Source organism: Sinocyclocheilus anshuiensis, unplaced genomic scaffold, assembly GCF_001515605.1.
Source record: "Sinocyclocheilus anshuiensis isolate Anshui unplaced genomic scaffold, SAMN03320099.WGS_v1.1 scaffold610, whole genome shotgun sequence".
Taxonomy (NCBI): domain Eukaryota; kingdom Metazoa; phylum Chordata; class Actinopteri; order Cypriniformes; family Cyprinidae; genus Sinocyclocheilus; species Sinocyclocheilus anshuiensis.
This window is the reverse complement of record NW_015544150.1, coordinates 222,586-248,056: the sequence shown is the minus strand read 5'-3', so window position 1 is coordinate 248,056 and position 25,471 is coordinate 222,586. Positions and strand designations below refer to the sequence as shown.

Sequence of the window (25,471 nt, the reverse complement as noted above, 5' to 3'; positions counted from 1 at the left end):
CTGAAGACTCTAAAAACACTTCACCCCAATCTCTTGCCCTGCCTGACTCTGCCTACTGCCCCCTACTGAGCTGGCAAAGATTCTGCAATGAGCAGTACGTATAAACCTGCAAGTATTGCCAAACGCTAATAAGATACATGGAAACATAAGAAACAAAATAGGGAGAAGTAACAGAAAGAAATCAAAACAAGCTTTGTGCAGTCTGTCATTGTAGCCATGCTCTAAGTCAGCTGGACAGGCACACCCAGAATGTGTCAGCACAGTAAAACTCATCAACTGAAAAACACAGTCAGAGAAGGACAGGAAATACACAAGTTGGTGTGAGTGCAGATTTCTTTCCTTCTTTTTCTTTTGCTGATTTATAGTGATAATTTAAATAGGTGTGGGGTAGCGTATAGACATAATCTGGATGCTGATGCCCCGTTTAGCGTTATGACTGATTAAACTAGGGTCACCAAGCTTTCTATTTCTTTCTCTCTCTTTTTTTTACATTTATTTTGAGCATAAATGCATTTAAGGGCTGAATTAGCAGAAGACGCTTCTTTATTGCTTTTAAACTTCAGTGCAGATTTTCGGGTAACGCAACATCACTGTTAACATTTACCCAGTCATTTGAGATTTAAAAAGAATAAGAAAGAAACAATAATAATAAAAAATAATAAAGAGTATCATCGTTGTTATCACTACACAACTTGTTGGTATGGAGGGTTGTTTTGTTTTGTGTTGGTTTATGTTAGGATCACTGCTTGGACAGGTGCCTCTCTCTCTGCATCCACCAGGCTAGCAAAAGGCAATTACCAGTTAATCTGATCAGCAGGCAGGCTCGGGCGGCTCATCATTGGGTGAAGAGTTCAGAGTTCAGAGGTCATTTGTTAGTTGCCGGTGGCGGCTAGGTGGTTAGGAACAAAAATGAAAACAACAAAAAGGAAAAAAAAAAGGTAGAAAAGATATTAGTTAGCAAGAAGAGACTGGAATGACATCATTTTAACAGCAAAATGAATGCAATCTTTGTTTAACCCCCTAATTCCATGGCCAAGAGACAAACACAGGCTAAACCTGGTTATGATCATGACACAATAACGTCATGATCAGTTCAATCAGAACGTTATTACATGTAATTAAAGCGCTAAAATGCCCCATGTTCCCACAAACAAAAGCAGAGAGATATAACACGTAGACAAACGAGAAAAACATACAAACAAAAGCTAGTAACATTTTAGTGTCTTGAGTCGAAATGCATGTTACGAACAGTGTAATTAGTTGTGAGGGGGAATCAGAGAGCTAGTGCTACGTTACGCAAATAAACAGATAAAGGTCGCGAAATATCGCTTTGGATTATTTTTCTTTATTTTTCAGTGAACGTATACACAAGATTCAAAAATACATCTGCTATAAAAATAGTACCTTCAGTATAACTAAAATATAACTGGGTGTGAAATACATTTTTACATTTAAAGAGATGAACAAACAAAATCCGATGAGCTTAACCTGAGATTTAAAAAAGTATATATATTGAGGTAATGGCTTAAGCACAAAAGCCAATGGCTTTGCTGGCAATGGAAGCTTATTCCAGTCCCTTTGTATTTTAAAATGATTTACACAAATAAAAAAAGCAACACACAAAAATTCCAATCTATTTTTTTGGGATCTAGACGTAGTTAAGAAATGCACTGATTTATATAAAGCTATGAAACAAATGGCATTTAATTCAGTTACAGTCTCAAATTTCTGCAAACCTGAGTGTTTCCAGAGGCATTTCATATGTAAACACATTTCCACAGTAAAGATACGCAGTGTATAAACACATGTATGATCCCCCGTTCAGAGATAAAGAAACACAAAGAATTTAAAAAAAGGTAGAAGTACCTTATCTAACTAACCTCTGTCTGTGGTCACTATCCTTTGGTAAGGATGGACCCGTGAATCATGTCTCCGCACTTTAGTAGCCATTGCACCTAGATTACAACAGGTCCATAAGGTTAGACAAGGTTCAGCCCAGGAGAAAAACATACATGTAAAACCTGTGGACCACAGCTAGACCACATAATGCCGCAGCAGAACTCTAGAAACCAGAAAAATACAGAGCACATCTGATTTTGACCTTTTATTTAAGAGATCCATTCAAAATGAATCTCAATTTGAACCGGCTAGCTGTGAAACAGGCTTTACATGAAATCTCATCTATATTTAAATTTATGCATATAATGTTTCTACATATAATACATATTCACAATATCAACACACAGAGTAGAAAATTAATAAAAAAAATAAATGTAGTAGAGTAATAAATGCATACAAAAAACCCAGAATTTAATAAATGTATAACTTACAACTTAAAATTACATAGTAATTCACAAGATACTAAGATTTGAGACGGGTGGGCAAGGAATTATGGGTAAAAAAAACAAAACAAAAAACAAACAAACACACACACACACACACTAAACAAAGGTATGTTTTAAGGAAAAAAAATTACTACAGTGGAAGCAGTGTCATATGATAGCAAATTGTAATCAAGTTTTGACACCGTGATTACTGTACGACAGCACCTGGCTCATGCTAGCTAAATTTCAGCAAACAGTCTAAAATACAAACGTTCTCTGCTCACAAGAATTCATGTGAAATAAGTGGAAAAACTAGAATAGACTGCACATTCTAAGCATTTTGACAATAAAATTAATTAACTTACATTTTCTCCTTGGTCAATCTCAAATGTAACACACAGAACAAATAGATTTGAAATAACTGTTGATGGCGGACTAGTTATTGGTTCCATAGTGAAGGTCTATTCAACACCAAGAGCAAAATTCCTCTATAAATTGTATGCATACGCACACATGAATAAAGATTTTATTTCTTTGTACCAACAGTACACCTTGGTTATTATACGGTGCTATATTCCTATGTCAAAGCATTAATTTCAATAGAACTTTCACTATCAGTTGTATTATCATTATCATCATGTTTACAATGCAACCCAAATAATAAAACAGATTTCACTGGTAAGTGAATGTGGTGTGGAATTTTAAGGTTATTTTGCTTTGAAGGTTATATTTAGGGCTGGGTTTTGACACAAATTTCACAATTCAATTCGAATTCACAAGCTTGTGATTCGATTCGATTCAATATTGATTATTTTGGATATATATCAGGCAGAAACACAAAGAATTTAAAAAAAGGTAGAAGTACCTTATCTAACTAACCTCTGTCTGTGGTCACTATCCTTTGGTAAGGATGGACCCGTGAATCATGTCTCCGCACTTTAGTAGCCATTGCACCTAGATTACAACAGGTCCATAAGGTTAGACAAGGTTCAGCCCAGGAGAAAAACATACATGTAAAACCTGTGGACCACAGCTAGACCACATAATGCCGCAGCAGAACTCTAGAAACCAGAAAAATACAGAGCACATCTGATTTTGACCTTTTATTTAAGAGATCCATTCAAAATGAATCTCAATTTGAACCGGCTAGCTGTGAAACAGGCTTTACATGAAATCTCATCTATATTTAAATTTATGCATATAATGTTTCTACATATAATACATATTCACAATATCAACACACAGAGTAGAAAATTAATAAAAAAAATAAATGTAGTAGAGTAATAAATGCATACAAAAAACCCAGAATTTAATAAATGTATAACTTACAACTTAAAATTACATAGTAATTCACAAGATACTAAGATTTGAGACGGGTGGGCAAGGAATTATGGGTAAAAAAAACAAAACAAAAAACAAACAAACACACACACACACACACTAAACAAAGGTATGTTTTAAGGAAAAAAAATTACTACAGTGGAAGCAGTGTCATATGATAGCAAATTGTAATCAAGTTTTGACACCGTGATTACTGTACGACAGCACCTGGCTCATGCTAGCTAAATTTCAGCAAACAGTCTAAAATACAAACGTTCTCTGCTCACAAGAATTCATGTGAAATAAGTGGAAAAACTAGAATAGACTGCACATTCTAAGCATTTTGACAATAAAATTAATTAACTTACATTTTCTCCTTGGTCAATCTCAAATGTAACACACAGAACAAATAGATTTGAAATAACTGTTGATGGCGGACTAGTTATTGGTTCCATAGTGAAGGTCTATTCAACACCAAGAGCAAAATTCCTCTATAAATTGTATGCATACGCACACATGAATAAAGATTTTATTTCTTTGTACCAACAGTACACCTTGGTTATTATACGGTGCTATATTCCTATGTCAAAGCATTAATTTCAATAGAACTTTCACTATCAGTTGTATTATCATTATCATCATGTTTACAATGCAACCCAAATAATAAAACAGATTTCACTGGTAAGTGAATGTGGTGTGGAATTTTAAGGTTATTTTGCTTTGAAGGTTATATTTAGGGCTGGGTTTTGACACAAATTTCACAATTCAATTCGAATTCACAAGCTTGTGATTCGATTCGATTCAATATTGATTATTTTGGATATATATCAGGCACACATGCCAAATTTTCTCAAGAAAAAAAAAATTATCTTAACCAATGCTGTAAAATATACACGAGTCAGTTGGTACTACATTACTATAATATTGAAGGTTAAAACTAACTGATTTTTTAAGCTATACAACTGCTTAAATTACACTTAATGAAGTTTTTATAATAAGAGTTACAATTACATAATATTTCTACTTCAATTCGATTTTGTAACATTTAAATGGTGGCTGTAATAAAAAATATAACAAACATTGAAGAAAAGTAAAAATGATAATAAATTTATATGGTGCATATATTTAGCAAAATGCCCCTCTCTACAGTTTAATTTTCTAGCTGACTAATGAGATTATGGTCACCAAATATGTTTTTTTCTGAGGTAAATGTGACGTTACGTGACATTGTTTACAAGCCGTTATATTGACGTCTTTGAGCAGCTGAAACACTTATTGAGCGATTATATGAGACAGGATACGGATTATAAAGTTGTACTCTTTCTTTTAACTTGCCTTAGGATGTTTAGTCATGTTAATTTTGCGCTGAAACTGGTATTAATGCAGAGGAGATGATCAGTTCACGTGCGCCTCGTGCTGCCGCATCTGTTGATCGAGGTGCTACAGCGATCTATCACTCCACATTAAACAGCGCCAAAACGGCATTTATTGTTTTAATTTTGCAATACAACGGACAGAATTTGAAATCTGAGACTTTGTTTCATATTAATAGGACCAAAGCACAATGCTTATTGCGATATATTGGATGGGAGGTGCCCTTCAATGTTCCGTCCATTAACTGAAAACAGGACTAATCGATTCTTGGGATTTAAGAATCGATATAGTTTCGTAAAAATGAGAATCGATTAAAATCGAGATATCGATATTTTTTTACCCAGCCCTAGTTATATTGCTTTAAAGTGAAAGAAATGTGATGGGTTGCACTTTGCATTAAAGTAAGAGAATTTTGTATATAAACAAAATTGATGTAACATTAAAGTATGTGAATTGCCAGAGTTACATTTTGTTTCGCTCTTGGCATGCAGACCTTGAGACGGATTGGTGAAGGAATATATATTTTAGTCTCCCAATCAACAAAAGATTTCAAACTATACAAAATACAATACAAAAACTAACAAAATATTAATTGGCATTCCAAAAAAAGTTATTTTAAATATTGAATATTTTTATGAGTAAGTTCAGAGAAGAATCTGTGGACGTGGCACATATTTTGTGCCCATTATTTTTTCATTATTTTTTTGGGGGGCAAATCTATTCTAATCTAATCCATTTAAAGGGGTTGATCTTCTTTATGCACCAAGAGCTTGTAACACTTCAAAGAGAAAGGAAAAATTGAAATCGCATCATATGACCCCTTTAAGCACAAATGAGGGAAAATTAGTTAAACACAACTGAAAGTTGTTACTGGTAGCTGAACCAAATTATTTAAACACCTAAGAAGGTGGGGCTGTGCTACACTGTTTAACAATGACATTTAAATTCTGCATGACTCTGCAGAGCTCCATGTGGGCCTGCCAAGGTGTGACGACTATACCAAATCACATAATGACATCACAGAATAGTTGCGAAGCACAAATGTTTTTACTCTCCTCTGGAGAAATTCTGGAAGTGCTAATGGTTCCCTCTAACTGTGCGCGCGTATACACCCACATGCTATGCTGAAACACAGCAGATGTCCAACAAATCACTTCTGATTGCACTGATGCCCAGCGAGCAAGCGAAAGGGAGAGAGTGAGAGAGAACATGGTCTGGTCTGGAGGAGGTTTGATGTTGGATCGATACTGTAAGTAAATAAAAAGCTGCTAAGCTTGTGAGCGTTTAAGTTTAAAAGTGGAAACGCGGCACTGTCAGAACAGCAGAAGACCCAAACATGCCAACTGTACAGCATCCAGTGAACTGAACTCAGAAATCCCTCCATCGAATCAAAGACGAGCACTAACCAAAGCTATTCAAGCGCAGTATTCGACTGCTGGTACACATGACTTCATGCTATTGATCGCCATCTCTACTTGATTTCTAAATGTTTACATTGGTTTGATGAAAAGTGTCGAGTCTGTAAAAGAAGATGTCGTGGTTATTATCTATCTTCTTCACGAGTGTTTGCAGAAGCCTCACTAGGCAGGGGAGTATGGGCAATTCTCTCTGAATAGGGTTGAGCACTCAAGTTCACAAGGGTAAAAATAAGACAATTGGATACAGTGAGAATAGTGGAAGAATTTAATGAACATCCCCAATGGGACTCTGGGCTCTTTCTCTCTCAGTGCCGCTCGGCACTGGTACCAAGGCCTGCTACAGCAGGGAAGAGAGAAATTATTTCAAAAGCCAGGGAGCAAAAAAAAAAAAAAACTCAGAGATGAATACACCTCGTTTAAGACACAGATAAGTGTTCCCTTTCCCAACCCGTCTCAGTGGCAAATGTTTTTTCTATGTAGCTATGACTTTAATCACCTGGGTTACCCACCCTGCTAGCACGAGCTAGTCATTATATATTTACCTTTCAGTGAGTCCTGAATTGGGCCGGATGACGACCCATCCAACAAGCCCCTGTAAAACACCCCGACAGTACCCTCTTGTGGGGCACCGAAGAGTGAAGTCCCAAGCCCCCACGCCCGCTTACCTAGGACTCCGCTGTGCTCGATAGGATATTCCAGCAGAGACGTGGGTGCCAAGGCATAAGGGTAGTCGTAGGGCGTGGTGTAGATAATGCCCGCGTCGGGCGTTGTGGGCACCAGGGTAGGGGTGCCATTGGGTAGCATGGTGGCCATCTGAGTGGGCCGAATGATGTTCATGATGGGGGTCCCTGCCGGATTGGGGGGCCTGAGGGCAGCTGGGGGGAGGACCTGACCCGCAGGAGCCGCGATCAGACGCTGACCTTGAGCAGCTGCTGCCGCTGCTGCAAGAGAGAACGCAAGGGTGGCTGCCGTAAACAGAAGAGTGAAAGACAGAAAGAGTGAAAGGAAGAGAACAAGACACAGAGAGAAAAGTAATGGGAGAGATAGAGCGATAGGAGGAGGTTGTGTGTGTGTGAAGGTGTATAAAATTTTCAGAGTAGAAGGGGAATATAGAATTGGACAGAAGGCACAAATACAGATGTGTGAAAAGCACAGGCAGGGAAAGGAAAACAGAAGTACACGAAAAGAGGGAAAAAGAGGGTGGGGGAAAAAATAAAGGAAAATTAGTCCATGCAATGGTCAACGAACCACAAAAAATTACACTCTAAAGCAAACTAAAACCCCACAACCAAAATCATTACAAAAATGAATCAAAACTAAAAAACACAAGGAGGAACTGATGATTGATCATACCAGGGCAAACCGATCATCAATACAGAGGCACTAATACACAACACCGAGTAACTGATTTAAAGCAGCACATCTAAACTCAATGTCCTGCGGCATGTAGAGGAAACAGCACTTCAGTTTGTGTGCTAAAATATGCTCATGTTATTTCTTATGGCTGTAAATCTAAAGTGCACTCTCTAGAATTGATTCCACTAACTTGCCATAAGCTTTCCCACATGAATCAAAAACCTCTACATGCCACTGGGACATTTAGTGCAGATGTGGAGGGGAAATAACCTCAACAGGGCTGAAAATTAAAATGCTTGTGAACATTCTGCACTAAAGCCAAACAAGATGTGTTTCTTCCAAAAAGATGTCCCTGTCATATATACCCAAATATGCATGCACACATTCATAAATCCATACAATCATAAATACAGTCATGCAAATATTACTTTACAGAGCAGTATAAAAGCCCAAAACCCTTCATGTCAATGTGAAAATGCATTGCATTAATGAATATGTATGACACGGGCTGAATCATATGCAAATATGTCTGAGCAATAATACAAGTTTATGACCTAAAGACAACCTAAAACACACAATCATGCAGCAAAATGATTCTGTGTGCCACACCAAGATTACGCAAGCTGTGATTGCAATTGGAACAGCTTTGAAAGGAGGTGGGAGAGAGGAGGGAGAAGGAGAAAAAGAGAGAGGGAGAGACGGAGGGATTAAAGAGAGACAGAAATACTAGACTGTGGGTAGATGATTAGATGTTTTCAAGAGGAGTGTGCAGTGAACAGGATTCTTTCTTGAATTAAAACAAGCACCTTATGTCTGATGAACTCTCATGTGCACAATGTTTTTTTTTTAATTGCTCATTTATGGTCAGAGTAAGTCAGCACAGAAAACAACATCACTGTATGTGTATGTATGTGCATTTACATGTGGATTAAGGATGGATATAAGAGATGGATTATGGCTGGTTGTGATTTGATATTGCGTGTAAGCTCTGCGTCCTAGCAAATATGGGTGTGATTTTGTGTGTGTAAGCATTTAAACCGATCTCTTTAGTCACTATGCAATACAATCACAGCTGAACTCACATTATTCCCTAATAGTTAGTTTTATGACTGCATTGTGGATATGCTGATGTTCAAGTCTATTTATTCTGGAGAGTTTGTTTATATAAAGTTCCCAAGCGTCTAGCTGTTGATGTGTGAATGTGTCTCCTTACGCATTTTGATGTTGGTGTCTCTGTATGTTCCGTTCAGAATGGCCAGCTCCATAAGCTGCATCTTCTTCAGATTATCTTCTCCTTCTGCCTACGGAAAGAAAAAGATCAATCAGAGAGAACTTCATTACTCACACAACCAATCACCAATCAGGATTCATTCTGAAAATGGGGACAATCTGGTTTCAATAATAAAAAAAAGCAGTGAATAAAATAAAATACAATTTAAAAAAGGGAATGCAATTTTAAAAAGTGTGATTCATAAAAAGCAAATAAACTAGTAGAAAAAAATCTCATTAAATTAAATTCTATTAAATGGGACATATGCAAAATTTCTATAAATATAATGAAAATTATTTAAATTAATAAACACAAAGTGCTGGAGTAGAACATATTAATAAATATCTACTCTTAGCAGGAACTAGAAGTCTAGTGCTTCTAGACCTAGAGACGGATGCATATTTTCAATTACTAAGAACGAGTAAAAGAGTAAACCAAACATGAGATCTCTCAAACGCAGAGCAACTTAAAAAAAAAAAAAGCACTAAGGGACTTGTATTTCCAACTGCAGAGAGGAGGAGAGGGGAGAGAGAAAGAGGGAGTAGAAACCAGCTCAATTCAGATTTACACATCAAGCAACAGACACATTGGAGGGCTGGGACACCTTTAACTTTTCATGGTGTTTCAGAGTTTCCTTAGGAGAGCACACATCAAAGAACAAACTACTTTGACAGACACCATATTTGAGTGGTATTGTGAGAGTTGCCTTTAAGGGACTTTGACTGCAGAAATAACACGGTTCTAGATTAGTACAACTCTACATATCCACATGACTCAAAAGCTGAGAGAAACCCCCGAGTAATTTCCTCAATCAGAAAAAATAAAAACTGCACTGAAGCTACAGATGCCTCCGCATGAATGACTCACCCATTCCTGAGCACTTTAGTAATTCAATACAGACACAAAAACATTCTCTTCTAGAAAGCGAAGCTTTTGTTTGAACACTTCACATTTGAGGAGCTTGTGGAGAGCCAATGAAGATTCATCTATGAGCTTGTTACAATAACACCACTCATGTGAAGACAGAACAAAAGAAAATGGGCTCAGGCTAATCAAATGCAGTGCAGAGAGAGGAAAACATTCTTCATTTGTCCATTTAACAATTACTGAGCCTGACTGGTGAAAATCAGATCTGTCCTTCACGAGTATCACCTGGGATTAGTCTTGTGAATTTTGCAAGACCAACTCAGACCCAACTCCCACCCCCCATACACAGTGAGTGTATACACATGACCACATGGAGTTTCCAATGACCGAGCAGCACATCCTTCCTCTGCCTTACAAATGATGATCTCTTCACTCTTATTCTGGTCAGCCGATCTCAGTTTCGGCATAGCTGCTCTAATACTGTCTGAAGTGACAAGGAGTCAGCCACTCAACAAGGGCAAAGATATGTCTTTATATCTTTCCTGCTCAAGCATTTCACTGGCCACACCGATATGTTAAGCTCAAAAAAGGTGAGACTGATTCATGAAATAGTCTGTGGAGGTAGAAATTTGTGTCATTCACTTACCCTCATGTCATTCTAGGATAGTATGACTGACTTGACACATAAAATAAAAGGAGATAACAGGAGATATCTTGGCTACTCTTTTCCATTCAATGTAAATGGGGACTGTCAAGCTCCGAAAAGGACAAAAAACACCTTCAAGTTACCATGAAATCAAAACTGACATTTCTTATTTTAATGAAATACTGCGTTTAATCTAAATGATTTTAACCATGTACGTTAAAAAAGTGCCCCTGTAATCTTTTAATCAAAAACATTAACATGCCCTCGCAACAACAACTGTTCTATGATCGTGTATACAGACACAAGGGCTGGACAATAAGGTTGTCCAATAGGCAGACAAGATCAAGAAAATCAAGTCACACCCTACATTTTTTTTTTCAAGATGATGTTTCACTCAGATATACTTCACAATATGGAAGAAAAGATGATAATTTTTGCTTCAAGCCGTCTTTTAACCTATTAATGTATGCCATCCTGGAAATCTTCCCCTCTGCTGCAAATCTTAAAACGACCGCCAAGAGATTTGGTACATATATATATACAAACAGAGAAATAAAAAAAGAGATGAAAAGAAAGTCACATGCACTGAGTACAATGTGACAGTGAACTAATTCATATCTGAGAGCTTTAGAATAGTTACTTTTTAGATGGAGATTTAGTTACTATATTTGATTAAAAACAGAAAAAAGGAGGAAACAAGAAGCAGAAGAGAATGTGATCACCACATCTATCGTTATATAACCCATTACAACGGGAAAAACAAAACCATTATCCATAATAACTTGTAACAAAACAAAAGCATCAGCTCCTTGTATTAGAGCAGATTAAAGTAGAGGGTCAGTGCAAGGAAGGAAATCAAGGTCTGGGGCAGTTGTGCCTATAAATTCCTCTAAGAGGGTGAGGCAGAGGATAAATGACTCGAAAAAGCCCCAACACACCATAAACTATCACACTCTCATTTCTGCTGAGCAGGACTTTGTGTGGTTGGCACAGCTCTAAATCCAAATAACAACATCTCAGTGGTGGCCATGAAAGCAGATGGAGTCGATTTTCTCTCGTCCCACAAATGAAGACTTTGTTTCTGGCTCATTCTGCAGGGTATTTAATGAGGCTGCAGTGCCTCTGGTCACTAAGAGTAACTTCCCACAGGCCTGCAATGACACTGGGGTTAGTGGAGCACAGACTTCCTTTGAGGGCTGATGACGCTGCTTCTCAGAGTCACCGTAGAGTGGACATTTGTTTGAGGTCAGGCCGGATTTTTTTAATTCTTTCTGTTTTATAACACCTGCTTTCTTTGCTTCTTTCTCCTGGGCTAGAAGCATTCTCAGGATGTTTGTAAAAAAAAATGCATAGATTATACCTAGGCAAGAGAGGGAGGAAGGAAATAAAGGAAGTGCGGCAATTCCAGAGAGCTGTGTGTCATCAGATGGGGGAGGCTCAGGGGAGACGTCCCTCTGATTTAAGCAACAAAAGCTGACACAGAGAGAACGTTTCCACACACACACTCTGGGTGTGAGACATCAGGGAGGGCCGCTCAATAATCCTGCTCTATCCACAGGAATCAGATTCAATCAATGGGGTCTATTTGTAAGGGCAGCAGAGTGAAGCGGCTCTCATTGGCCGTGGGGGAGGACACGGGACGCTAGACTGTGACAGCAGAGCTTGTGAGCACATCAATTGTATTACACGCACAGAAGTACAGCATTTCCTCTCTATAATAAAACGTTTACAGCCATTTCCAAATCCATTTCCTTCTTCAGTAGATCTGTGGGATGGCTGGTGTCAACCAGCACGTGCTTATGTCCAGCAGTGAAACTTGCATTTTTATCTGAAGACATTGGAGAGAAACATTACATACACAGAGCAAAGTCAGCCTTTTTTTTTGTTTAACAAGAGTTAATATCCAAGTCACATATAATTCAAGACAATCTTTTACTAAAAGATAGACCACCAGATAAGAAAAGTGCTTTTAAACTAGAGGAACATTTTTAGAATGTTGAGACAGGAAAAGTAGAGAGAAAGTTCTATTTGACATTATGCATTTTCAGGACTTGTTACAATTACCTTTGTCACTTCCAGCTCTTCACAAGTTCCCTTTACCATATAAATATATTCAACTCCACCCTCGCCACCAAACCAACCATAATCTACATTATTCAGAACCCTTATTGCATTGTTAAAGCTTTAGCATGAACTTCAGCAGTCACCCAGCCAGTGAGGAGAGATTACAGCACATGACAAGCAGTTACACCACCCTTCTCCTGTCAACTGCGACAGCTGGCTTGAGTGTATCTAAACCTGGGCTTGAGAAATTTTGAGTAAAACTCCTAATCATTTCTTTCATTCAGTTGTACCTGGTTTGTGACGTTAATTGAATGGACTTCATTGGGAACCTTCACTGAAAAGTGGCCTGCAAGCAGAGCCATCAATATCCTCAATGTACCATCAGCAAAATAAAATAAAATTAAAATTTAAATGCTGTAATGCTTTAACTTTCATTCTGTAATCAATAATGCCTTATTTGAAAAATATCACACCTCAAAAAGGTCATGAACAAGGATTATCACATAGTAATGGATGGCGTTTAAAATGAGGGGATCAAACACATCTAACAACAAGTACTCTCACAGTGCACCTAATTTCAATGCATCCAAGCAGTTACATCTCTGGGCTGAAAATGCAAAATGTTGCAGGTTTGATCTCTGAGCAGTTTTCCCCTAGGATATGACACACAATGTGTCATGTACATCGCTCCGGATAAAAAAGGTCTGCAAAATGACAACCATATAATATGTAGGCCAGGTTTGAGAGTGATAGCTGTATTTTAAAAGCCGTAACAGATGCACTGGACAAAGGCATCCATACGGGATTACGCTTGATATCGCCAGAGCAGGATGTGAGGACAGAGATTAGAGTGAGTGAACAAACAAAATAAAGCACAACAGAAGATGAGGAGGGAGGAGTGCAAAAACAGAGGAAACATTAATGTGATCCATGATTTCCATTGCTGCAACACATTGTAAATCCTTCAGTTGACTCGCACTCCTCTCTCTCACTTTCTAATTTTCCCTCCCCTCTTCCTCTTTCTCTCTCGCTGCCAGACGATGTTTTGTTCTGCTCCTATGATCCTTTAATGCCACCCAATCGAGCCGAGAATATCTTGAAAGGATTTGGGAAGGCTGATCTGGAGGTTTAAATACTGCCGGATTTGCATCAGATTCTGAGATTTGAGAGTCAAATCTGATCCGCGTGCTCCCTGTGCCGCCTGGGCTGTCAGATCTGGACTGTGACCCAACCTCGCCCACTTTACAACCCCCTTAACCTTGTGTTCGGCGTCAGGGGCAAATGGGAAGAATGAATCAGCTGAGGGAAAAAGGCCTGAATAAATAAACCTTCAAATCCCAATAAAAGCAGCACACTTATGACTGGCCCTTGAACATGCAGTGGGGATTGATGGACCATATTGAGGCTAATTTGAAAACAGAGCTTTCCCAATGGCCAAGCAGAGGTTACTTCACAGTCAAGGTTAGCAGCTGCAAAGCAAATGCATGAAATGAAAAGTGTTGGCCAGCGCAGTCAAGGTCTCTACTGTGATAGCCAAACTGCTCTGTGGGTCAGGGCCAATATATTAGCAAGCAGAAGGCACAGAGCCTGATATACCTATTACCAATGCATGCTGCGTGAAAAGATGTTTTGCTTGAACAAAATTGGAAAACATTGCATGTGAAAGTAACTGAGTCCACACACAAACTTGATGATGTGTTCAGTTTTGCTGACTTCAGGACACACTGTACTACCAATGGGAGATTACAAATGAAGAGTAATGGAGACGTATTGGACCAAATTGCAACTAAAAAAGCTCCTAGAGAAGGTCAGGATGAACTAATCTTAATTAAACAGGAAAATTTTCTCAGACCACACGAGCTACTTGAACATTTCCTGCCTATGGACTCAACTAACTGTGGCATAAGATAGGAGAGAAAACGCTCTACATGCAACCAAATTTAGGCATTGTCTACAACTGCAAACGTATGTCCTAATACAATCCTGTTTCACCCTCCAAAACAATGCAAGAAGATGAAAGGAATCCATTCCTGGTTCTCTCCACGAGATTGGTTTCGAGAGGATTCTCTAGATGCCAGGACTGATCCTAGAGGTCCCTGTCCCCGTCTGACTCTGAATAGGGCCTTTCGCACCGCGGGAACCTTTTCATAGTACCAGAACTAATTGTGGAACTACCCACTTTTTGGCGTTTTCGCACCGCCGGAACTGGGTACTTTTTTAGTACCGGACTGCCTTTTTCGAGAACCAAATTAGCTCCTACTCCGGAGCAGGGTCTAACCAGCACAACTGGTACTAATCGTGACGTAAGTAGACATAGATTGGCCAAACGCGTATGAAAACGCCCTCACCCACCATGATTTAAAACGCGTGTAAACATACTGTAAACATTGTGTCAACTTATTTCGCAAGCATGGAGAACAGCGATAGATGGACGGACGCTGAAGTGCAGGCAAATGTAGCACTGCCAGTTGTCGTTGGAGATTCTTAGTCCTCCTTTCCGTTCTTTCAATCGCTTTACGTATACGTCGACTTTCCATGTCCATTATTGTGAAACCCGCGAGACACAACAAAAACACAGCTCCGATCACAGCGTCCTCCATCCTCCTGTTGTTAATGTTGTTCTTTGTTTCTGTTGTTGAACGCCGCGCACAAATGACGTCGCTGTCGACCGGCTTACGTCACTTCTTAGTACACACTCTCAGTGCGAATGCAACCCTTTAAATAGTACTGGGAAATAGTTCGCGCAAAATCGTCCCAGTACTTTAGTACTGTACATTTAGTTCTGGAACTAAAGCGGTGCGAAAGGCCCTAATGAGCGGATAATTAGCCCAGACACCATGTAACAGGGGTGGGAGTGCAGAGGCTAGGCTAGTGCACAAACACTGGTGTTTCAGTCTGCAGCTATTCTCCCCAAAGTAAAAGGATTAGTGGCCGGTTCAAAGGAAATGCAGTTGGACTGATGTCCGCAGGGGGTCTTTTATGGGAACCAGAAGAGATTACAGCCAACTGTTTTCAGAAGAGTCAGGGGCTGCACTAACCTCTAGAGGTGGGCTGCAAACTAAGAGGTTTATGTTATTTATCCAGATAGCTTGTTACAAGAAGTAGAGCTTGGGGATGGACTCTTTAACTTTTCAAAGACGATAGTTGACTTTGTGCCTCTTTCCGGAACAAGTTATGTTTATATCCAATACCCATTCAGAGTCTCGAGTTGTCATTTCAGCATCCAACTCAATAAGAGTAAGATGTGTCACACATAGAGACCGTCGGTTGCTGAAATCTCATCCTTTCTGTCATTGTTCTGTCACACACTCTGTGATAGACTATGACTGAAAGATAGTGAAGAAAAAAGGTTTAGTAAGACGGCATTGTTAGGTTGATTAGGGATGCATCAATATCAAAATTAAATTTGAATTCTGACAACACTGTAATTATAATTGATCATTATTTTCACATTATTGCTGGTAACCGATAAATGGCTGATTCTATACTCTCTTTCCTTCGGCTGCTCCCGTTAGGGGTCACCACACTGGAATTAGCCACAGGTTTCATGTCAGATACCCTTCCTGATGCAACACAGCACTAAGAGCGATATAATTCTATAATATTTATTCTAAATAAAATTCAAACAAAAAAATAAAACCATAGTGAATTTAGGCATCAAAACAGTATAATGTACAGTATGCAAAAATATACATTAACTTTGAGATTTGTTAAAAATTAGTTAACATTTTATTACAGTTTAGTAAATATGGTACAGATATATTGTGCATCCATCTTTCAGATCATCAATATGACAATGAGTCTTCTTAACGTTACAGATTTACTTTCCTCCGCTTCCTCTGGCAAAAGCATTCCAAGATGTCCAATAAGGGGTGTAGGATTGGGGGGTGTAGGAAATTAAAGCAGCTCTGTCTCTTCTCATAAAAAAGCATCCGTTAGTTTCTGCACAGTTGAGTAAATATCATTTTTCCAAAAGCTTTCTGTTGGCAGTTCGGCGGCAGCTACAGTCAGATAGGGAAACTATCTGTAGGGAAATTTTTTTTTGCATTACCATTCACAAAGGGTTGCACAAAAAATCCTTTAAATTATCAGCATCAGCATTTCTGCCTTCCCTCTGTATGTTTTCTCTTGGGCCTAATGTTGATATTTTGAGGGGGAAAAATGTAAAGCAACTTGCTCAACAAAATCCCTGTCACACTTTTAAGGACAATCATTTGACTGTACAAGTTCCAGAACTTCAAGCTCTTGAGCCTCATCTGAAGTGAGCAGATTAAACAGAAACCCGCAGAGGGAGCGAGAAGGTCTGAAGGGAGGTGGCATGCCTGAACTGAGCTCTACCCAACAGAAGGGCACCTACCCTGGGTCAAGGCCACCTGTTCTTCCCCTGCAGTAGCGCTGCTACAGCTAATTTGGGCTGGCATAAGTGTAGGCTAAAAGATGATGTCACACTAGCTTAAAAAGCTTGTTTGGTTTGTTGCAAATAGTCAGATCATTTCTTTTGAATCTACATTACCCGCTTAACTAGAAGTGGGAGAACGTTGAAAACGGTAGCACCACTTCAATCCCAGCTAAATGCTGCAGTTGCACACTGCTATGCAGCTCAGTGTACTCTGAAATGTGTAATTAGCCGATAACTGGGAGGCCCTCAGGGTCACTGTTGGAGCACTTTACAGGGCCATAGCAGTCTGTGAAGAGTGGGCAATTGAAATCCCAGAGAGAACAACAACTTAACGAGACCGCACGTTCGCTAGCCGAGATAAGTGGCATTACCCAAAAGCACAAAACGATGCCTGTCTTTGTAAATTATGCATCAGTATCATAAAAAGACATTCTAATAGAACAGTCAAAAAAACAGAGCAGTTAAATAAAATGCTCCCTATAGCATCAGTTTATCATTTCCACTTCAGAAAGGCGATTAACATTAGCGGGGCTATTTTTCAACCACAAAACAGCTTAACAGCAGACGGGAGCATCTAAAATAATGTGATGTGAAATGTGATTTTTAGACAGTAAATAAATGCTGGTCTTCTTTCTATAAAACTACTGTCTTCATTTGTAGTGACACTTGTTATGCCAGGAAAATCACTTTAAAGCTGAAAATGAAAAGACAAATCCCATTGCACTGTGTGAAGTGGTTCAACTTCGCACATCGCCGCTTGAATTTGTGCCTTTAAAATGGCAGGTGCTCAGGTGAAAATAGGCACACAGTAAATTCCCAGTCTATTCTGGGTCTGCTCTTTACATTCTGTTCAGTGAGTCGACGAACTGCCAGTCCAATGGAGCGTTTGAAGCTGCTGCCAGCAAAGGCCGGATTAGCATACAGACCACAAGAGAAGCCTTTTCCTGTTGCGGTTCTGGTGGTCATTAAGCCTGGGGTGCAAACCATGGCTCCAGTCAAGAAGACCACAGAAAGTAAAAGAGGACAGCTGCTTTAGGGAAGATGATAGAGAGGGAGAGTACACTATAAAGCCGAACATAGCACAGAAGGATAACAGTCTCCACCTCTTGGGCCTCTAGTACTAAAACTGCCAGAACTGCCAGGACCAGCTACCATATCGACACCATCAGATGATGGAAAACAAAAACAAGTCTGCCAATGCTTCAAGAAAAAAATCTCTCTGGAATGTTCCCCATAGCCATATTTTCAGAATTACTCTGGACTGCTACTGGCCAATATATATTCAATCTTGACAATACAGATAAATTTAAACTTCTAATATCGGCCAATAAATTATATGCTAAGAAAATATAGTGATTTCTTAAGAAGTTAACTAACCTTCTAAACAACTTCTCTGCATATGCAGATTACAACATAATGCTTTCAGTATGTCCCCTGACCCTTTGTTCTGTTTGTACCAACACTTACATGAGGAGCAGCAATGAGCGCTGATGTCTCTCCAGCTATCTGCGAGCCACATCAGCAAGGCAGGTCTTTTCCAAGCTCACGGCTGAGGATGTTCCCATTACCCATGATCCTATGCTCTAGACCAGTGTTTTCCAACCGGGGTGCCGCGGCTCTGCGTATTATCCCGCTCAATGCGTGTGCGCTCTGCTCAGTCGCTCACGGCAAGGGTGCCGCGACTAAAGAAAGGTTGGGAAACACTGCTCTAGACCCTGCAGCTGGGGCTTGAGTCTGATTGGATGCAACACATGTTCTGAAAACAGGGACACAAGAGCACTCTCGGACGGGTTGCACTGACCTGCAGGGCGACTTGCATGCATTTCAGGAGGCTCTCATCACAGGTGGTTGCATTCACTGCGATTTTTTTTCTGTCTTTTGTCCTCCAAGGTCTCCAATGATCTTAGCCGATGAAACTCAAGCCGCATTGAAGTAGTCCAGTACAATATAGTCAAATTCCAGACACTCCAAGGATAAATGCAGCTGCATGCTTTAAGAGATAGTTCATTTACATGTCATTCCAAACCCATGTGTGTAGGGACACAAAAAATACTTTGAAGAATGTTATAACTGTTTTGCCCATACAATAAACCAAAACAACACTGGACCCCATTGATTTTCAACACTAAAATATTTTTCAAAATATCTTCTTTTGTGTTCCACAGAATAAATACAGTCATACAGTTTTGGAAGAACATGTAAATGGGGGCAGAATTTTCTTTTTTTGGGTAAACTATCCTATAAATTAAGAGGTGCTCAATAAAAGAGAGAAAAAAAAAAAAAGATAATGAATTCATTTTTAACAAAGAATGATTAGTAATTGGATAGGCATTCTCACTACACATGCCGAAACAACAGTAAGCAGCCAGATGGCATTTTGTTCTGGTTTGTCACATGAGCCTGATAGGAGGTGATCGTGATTATGCATGTTCAAGAAAAGGTGTTTATTGATCACGATGAGTTGGCCGCCCAGAACAGTCCTAGTTTCAGGCAGCATTCCACAAGACACGCGGTCTGCGAGCTGACGGCGAGAATTTGGCTGACGAGGACGTTACGCCCCACAGAGAGAGAGAAGGGAGAAGAGACAAGAGAAGGGAACAGGGCTTCAGGCTACAGTGCAAACACTGCTAACCCAGTCACTTTGTTACATGCAAGGACGAAGCCCATTCATGGAGAGATGCTGGAAGCATTGTGTGAGCGAAGCTCTCCATTTCTCTTCTTCTCTTTCACTTCCCTACTCCCTTCTTTTGTGGTCTTTTAAGATATTGGAAGCATCATGGAGGACACGGGGTGCAGCAAGTTGGTTCTCTAGTCGATTTCTGCCTACAAGCACAAGCAGAGTTGAAACAAAATGCTGGAAAATGGAAAGCAATAAGAAAGGAAGGAATAAAGGAAAGGGCCAGACTGCTGGGCTACAGCTACTATACGCACCCACGTAAAGCTCCAAAGTCACTGAGCTCTGGAGGCAAAACTGTTACTACAGATATGCCACAATCTAGCAGGAAGTGCTTCTCTGACAAAAACCTAACACAAAGAGAGACTGAAATGCTACATGTTCCTTATAGCCAGGGACATCCACAAAAGAAACTATCAGCAGTACCGTATTGAATTTAAATAAGGTCTTCATCCACCGTTCATTTCAAACCTTTGCTCGCTTCTGTCGACGGCCGACCCAGTGCGCTGACACTAAAATAACCCAGAAAAATATGTTGACGCCACTTTAATTAGCAGAGATAAAGGGAATGGACACATAGTGGCCTAGATTCTTAATGAGATGTCATAGGTGTGAGCTTCTATTTCCCATCATTCCTTAGTGCACTGATGCCAACCAGGATCAGACATGCTGAAGTACGGTATTGTGGATATAACGTACCATTCGCAGCAAGGGGGTATTTAGGGTGAATATCTAACATTTTCCCAGAAGGCCTTTCACTGGGCCTCTGAGAATGTTGTGACTGCAGGATTAACACTGACCTCACATTCCAACACAGCTATTGTCAATCATTAGAAATGACTTTCTGCTGTCTGTTAGACGGATTCTCTCTCTCTCTCTCAAGCACACACCTTGAGGGGAAATGAGGAATGTCACAGTGTAGCACAGCACCTCTCTCGGCAGTTTTGACACAGCATCTTCCTAACATCTAAATCCACAACACACATCACAGGCTCTCCTGGGTTTAGCACCCCTAATGAGAAAACCAATCACCGTTCATTTCAAACCTTTGCTCGCTTCTGTCGACGGCCGACCCAGTGCGCTGACACTAAAATAACCCAGAAAAATATGTTGACGCCACTTTAATTAGCAGAGATAAAGGGAATGGACACATAGTGGCCTAGATTCTTAATGAGATGTCATAGGTGTGAGCTTCTATTTCCCATCATTCCTTAGTGCACTGATGCCAACCAGGATCAGACATGCTGAAGTACGGTATTGTGGATATAACGTACCATTCGCAGCAAGGGGGTATTTAGGGTGAATATCTAACATTTTCCCAGAAGGCCTTTCACTGGGCCTCTGAGAATGTTGTGACTGCAGGATTAACACTGACCTCACATTCCAACACAGCTATTGTCAATCATTAGAAATGACTTTCTGCTGTCTGTTAGACGGATTCTCTCTCTCTCTCTCTCAAGCACACACCTTGAGGGGAAATGAGGAATGTCACAGTGTAGCACAGCATCTCTCTCGGCAGTTTTGACACAGCATCTTCCTAACATCTAAATCCACAACACACATCACAGGCTCTCCTGGGTTTAGCACCCCTAATGAGAAAACCAATTTGTCAGGTTTTTAACACATTTGAGAGGCTAATTACTTCGTAGGAAGGGATCGTACTGTTTTATTCTCTCTGATCATCTCTAAATGGGCTGGTGCATAAACCAGTAAATTAAATTAACAGGGATCTGATATGTAGACGTGTCCACGGACTACAACGCATCTGTTCGCAGCGTCGGAGCTTGTCACTGAATCTGCTGGAGATTAGAGCTGCCTCGTAAGCACAGTTGCTATAATCCGTGCAGCTTTCTCGGTCTTCAAAAACCGGGCCACATTGTTGAGAAACTGGGAAAGTAAGCAAATTTAATCTGCAATTCAGAGACAAATGATTACAGGACAAATTGGAATATATGGAATGGGTGACGATGCCTAATCTTGTTGGTTACAAGTGCATTAAAAAGTACACACATGGCTTGATCTACTCATATAATCAGCACACACTAAAATGGAAATTAGCAAATGCAATTTCAGCAATAAGATCACTTATTTGTTTTTAATCAATACCATTCTCAATCACTGATGGATTTAGCAAAAACAATCTGCATGTTCTAACAGGAAGTACTTTTTTTAGCACTTCATAACGCAGACTTAAGCCACATTTAATACATGGCCATAACAGGGATGTGCGTTCTATATTAAAATATACTGTAAATGATCTTAAGGAAACTGAATAATTAGAACAGACATGTTTGTTAGGGGGTTCACATAAGACGTCTTGTGTTCAGAAATTGCTGGACAGAGCACAACGGAATGGAACTATTTTAAACTTGACACAATATTAAACTCGGTGCTCATGGAGCAAGATACTATAAAAACACACATACACACAAAATGTGATTTTAAAGACATAACTTATCCGAGAGGGTTTTACTTTACAAGCTACAATTAGTGTTTTATCAGCTTCCATAATCTACACCTGCATTTGTCTCCACCTTCCTCTATGTCTGTTTAGCAGTAGGGTACTAGCATCACAGCTTACAGAGAGCGATTTGTTCCACACTTCTTGAAACAATCAATTTTAACTGTCATTTCAGAAAGATTCATCAGCCCTCCTATGACTTCTGCTCCAACTGAGTGAAACGCTTGACTTCTAAAGTTACTGATCTTTTGCGGAGCTGTAAATGTATAAAACCAGATAAAACTGAATTTGACAGTGGGTCATGGTGTGAAGCTCTAAACCTGAATTTTATGCTAAGTCAAATTCAAAAAGATATGGATTTGTAGATATGTGTGGCTCTCTGTGTGTTTTATAGGTCACAGTTAATACGTCAGCACTTTAATGAACAAAGTCAGGGTGTCCCTCCTGCGAAGTGGTACACAGAGGACAGGGGTATGAGAAAGAAACTGTTTGACCAGTATCTGGTATCCCTTTTCCACAAAACTGATGCTAGTGCTTATGCTGGGACAGTTTTATACCTAGATGTGCAAGTATATTTAAAAAACACAAAGATAATCTTTATTCCATCACAAGCTGTTTTGATGTAACAATCATAATTATTTAAATATGCAGTGAATAACAGAAATCAATTTACACACATAATATTCATATTGTAATTAAGGATGCACTGATATAAAATTTCTGACCAATAACCAATAAATGACAGATATTACAAAACAATAAGATATAACAAAATAAAATAAGCACTAAATTATCAGATATTAATAAATTAAAAAATCCGCATGACAGCAGAAATGATGTGTGTGATGCCAAGGGTACGTGAAAAGACGAGTGAGACCGGGGTGGAAGAACTGTGGGAAGCGATCCGCATGCAAAAGTGAGGCTCGATTCTTATCTTTTTCCTTCCATTACGTTCCTGCCTTAATCCTCTCACTCGCTACTACCTTCATTACCAGCCCACCTTCAACTCAAATCTCTCTCTCTGTGTCTCTCCCTTGTCTCTCGATGGGAGTTGAAAAGTTCACAGGGCCTTTGAGCTGAATCTCTCAATCACCCCCATCTAACCCTGGCCTCTGAGGCAGTGTGTGTGCGTGTACCCGCCGTTCATGCACTCTCCCTGAGTCTGATGATCATTCAAATGCTGTGTGTGGAACTGATTCCTTGAGCAAGGCTGAAAATTTCAATTTGGTCTCTGCAAGCGGGAACCGTTCGGCTGTGGCAACTCTTCAGGGCCCGAGCCAGGATTACAGATTCTCGCGGTAATGTGCTAGCTGCCTCTCAAGGTAGGTAAAAATCAATATCGCAGATGTTTATAAAACAGAGAGCCTCTTTCGGAGAGCTCTACTGCCCCCCGCCCTTTTCTATGCCCTAACCAATCAAATCCTTTCCACAATGAGTCGAGGGGAAACAGACTGTGACCTCGTGTTTTATGATGTATTTAATAAGACAATTTCATGCCTCTAAATGAGCCCAAGATATCCTTCATTAAAGAGATGGACGGTTTGTCATTTAATCCAGTTTAGCTTGGCATGATAAAGGGCATTACAGTCAATCTGTCACACACAGAACCAGCTGGAAAACCATGTTTAAGAGGAGCTTTATCTGTACAGCAAAACTTGGATGGATGGATCAGCCAAAAATGAAAATTGTCATCATTTACTCACCCCTGTGCCATGATCACATGCACGTTACTACAGCAAGTCAGTAAAAGCGTCAAAAACTTGCAGCAGGAAGTGTCACCTCAAAATCACTCTAGTATTTATGCGAACTGATTCAAACTTGTCAAGACATGGGAAAGATTTCAGTTTTGTATAAAAGACCAAAAGTGTTGTGTAACTATTAATGAAACAAATTAGTAGAGCAAACACAGGCCTCTTGAGAGCCTGAGCATGGTTTGTGTGTGTGTTTATGGCAAAGGAGGATATACACGGTGAGGATGACTTTGATCTCAGGGGTGCTTAAGGTCAGAGCGAAAATTTAGAGAGAGCATGTAGCAATTTACTCATCTCCCACCCACACACTCTGTTCAGAATGACTCACACACACTCAGTCGGCTGTGTATGTTTGTTTTCTTTGACTAGTGTGTGTGTGTGTGTGTGTGTACTTGTGTGGAGGGTTTAATGCCTCCTCTCTCAAACAGAACAAAAGAGATACGAGCATAAAGGAGGGGAAAAAATCCCCAAACAAGAGGCGAAATGTGGGGGTTCTGGCCTAGAGAGAGATGGAAAAAACCCTGCACAAAGAAACAGGAGAAAGCGAGCGCCTGAGAGCAGTCGGAGAATGCCAAGGACTCAGTGTCCCGCTCTGAAATGAAGCGAGAGGCACATGGCTGGGCTGAACGGCTGCTTCTGGCCAGGTTTCAGCGGGTCGAAGCCTTTCCACCATGTCGCCTGATAGGGAACAGGCTCTTGCAGCTGTCCAGCCATTCTGTTCCCTGCAGGCAAAACAGCCTGAAGCCAGAGACCCTGACTTAAGCGCCCCCATCCCCTGCGGCAATCGACGGAGGAGCAGAGAATAGAAAGGTTGAATGGAGCGGAAATATGTGGGAAGCAGGTGAAGCCAGGGGTCAGGGGTGGGATTAAAATCCGGCCCATATGCACAAAGATGTCACACCTAGAACAGGAAGCAGCATAAAGGATTTTGCTAAATCCAACACCGTTGCGTTATATCAAAGCACAAGCCTCGGGCAGGTCTTCGGAGAAGATCTCAGGGGTCAAAACATTTGTAACAAATCACTTTCCACTAGGCACAAGTACGTTCGGTACGTTTAAACGCATGTTTGCAACTTACTGCAGGCACCAGTAGCTTCTTGACCTCTTCGACAGCTCTTCTCATCTTGACCTCAGCACGTGTCTGTGTGTCCTCCACTGTGATCAGCACGTGCAGGTCTCCTCATGAGAAATGGAGACAACGAGAGAGAGAGAGAGAGAGAATGTTAGTAGTGGAGACAGGATTTTTTACATTTTCACACATTTTCTTGGCATAGATGACAGCCGGCACTCTGATGCAGTCTCACAGTGAGTTAAAGACGGCTGTTCTTCAAACAGCAGCTATTACCCCAGAGCACATTAACATGCGTTGGGAGTAGAATATTCACCACTACATTTACAATTAGTCAGTTAGCTGCTACATGCAGAAAAATTACTGTAAAAATGACAATTTCTGGTAACTAGTAGTTTTGCCACTAATTTTAGGTACGGTAATATGCTGCTTAGCACACACTGTATAATGGATTTTCATGAGCAAGAAAAAAATAAAT

General features: G+C 40.0%; 1 protein-coding gene across 1 annotated transcript in view; it reads right to left on the bottom strand.

Annotated features, from left to right (window-relative positions):
- Window positions 1-480: 480 nt before the first annotated feature.
- The window catches only part of LOC107695181 (protein quaking-A-like), a 103,453-nt gene continuing 78,462 nt past the window's right edge, over window positions 481-25,471 (bottom strand). Inside the window, exons 5-9 of the mRNA XM_016494998.1 lie at window positions 25,003-25,103; window positions 9,006-9,093; window positions 7,102-7,401; window positions 3,204-3,278; window positions 481-889 (exon numbers count right to left, since the gene is read on the bottom strand). Of these exons, the coding sequence (XP_016350484.1) occupies window positions 873-889; window positions 3,204-3,278; window positions 7,102-7,401; window positions 9,006-9,093; window positions 25,003-25,103 (581 nt within the window). The 3' untranslated portion in view covers window positions 481-872. The remainder of the gene's footprint in view (window positions 890-3,203; window positions 3,279-7,101; window positions 7,402-9,005; window positions 9,094-25,002; window positions 25,104-25,471) is intronic.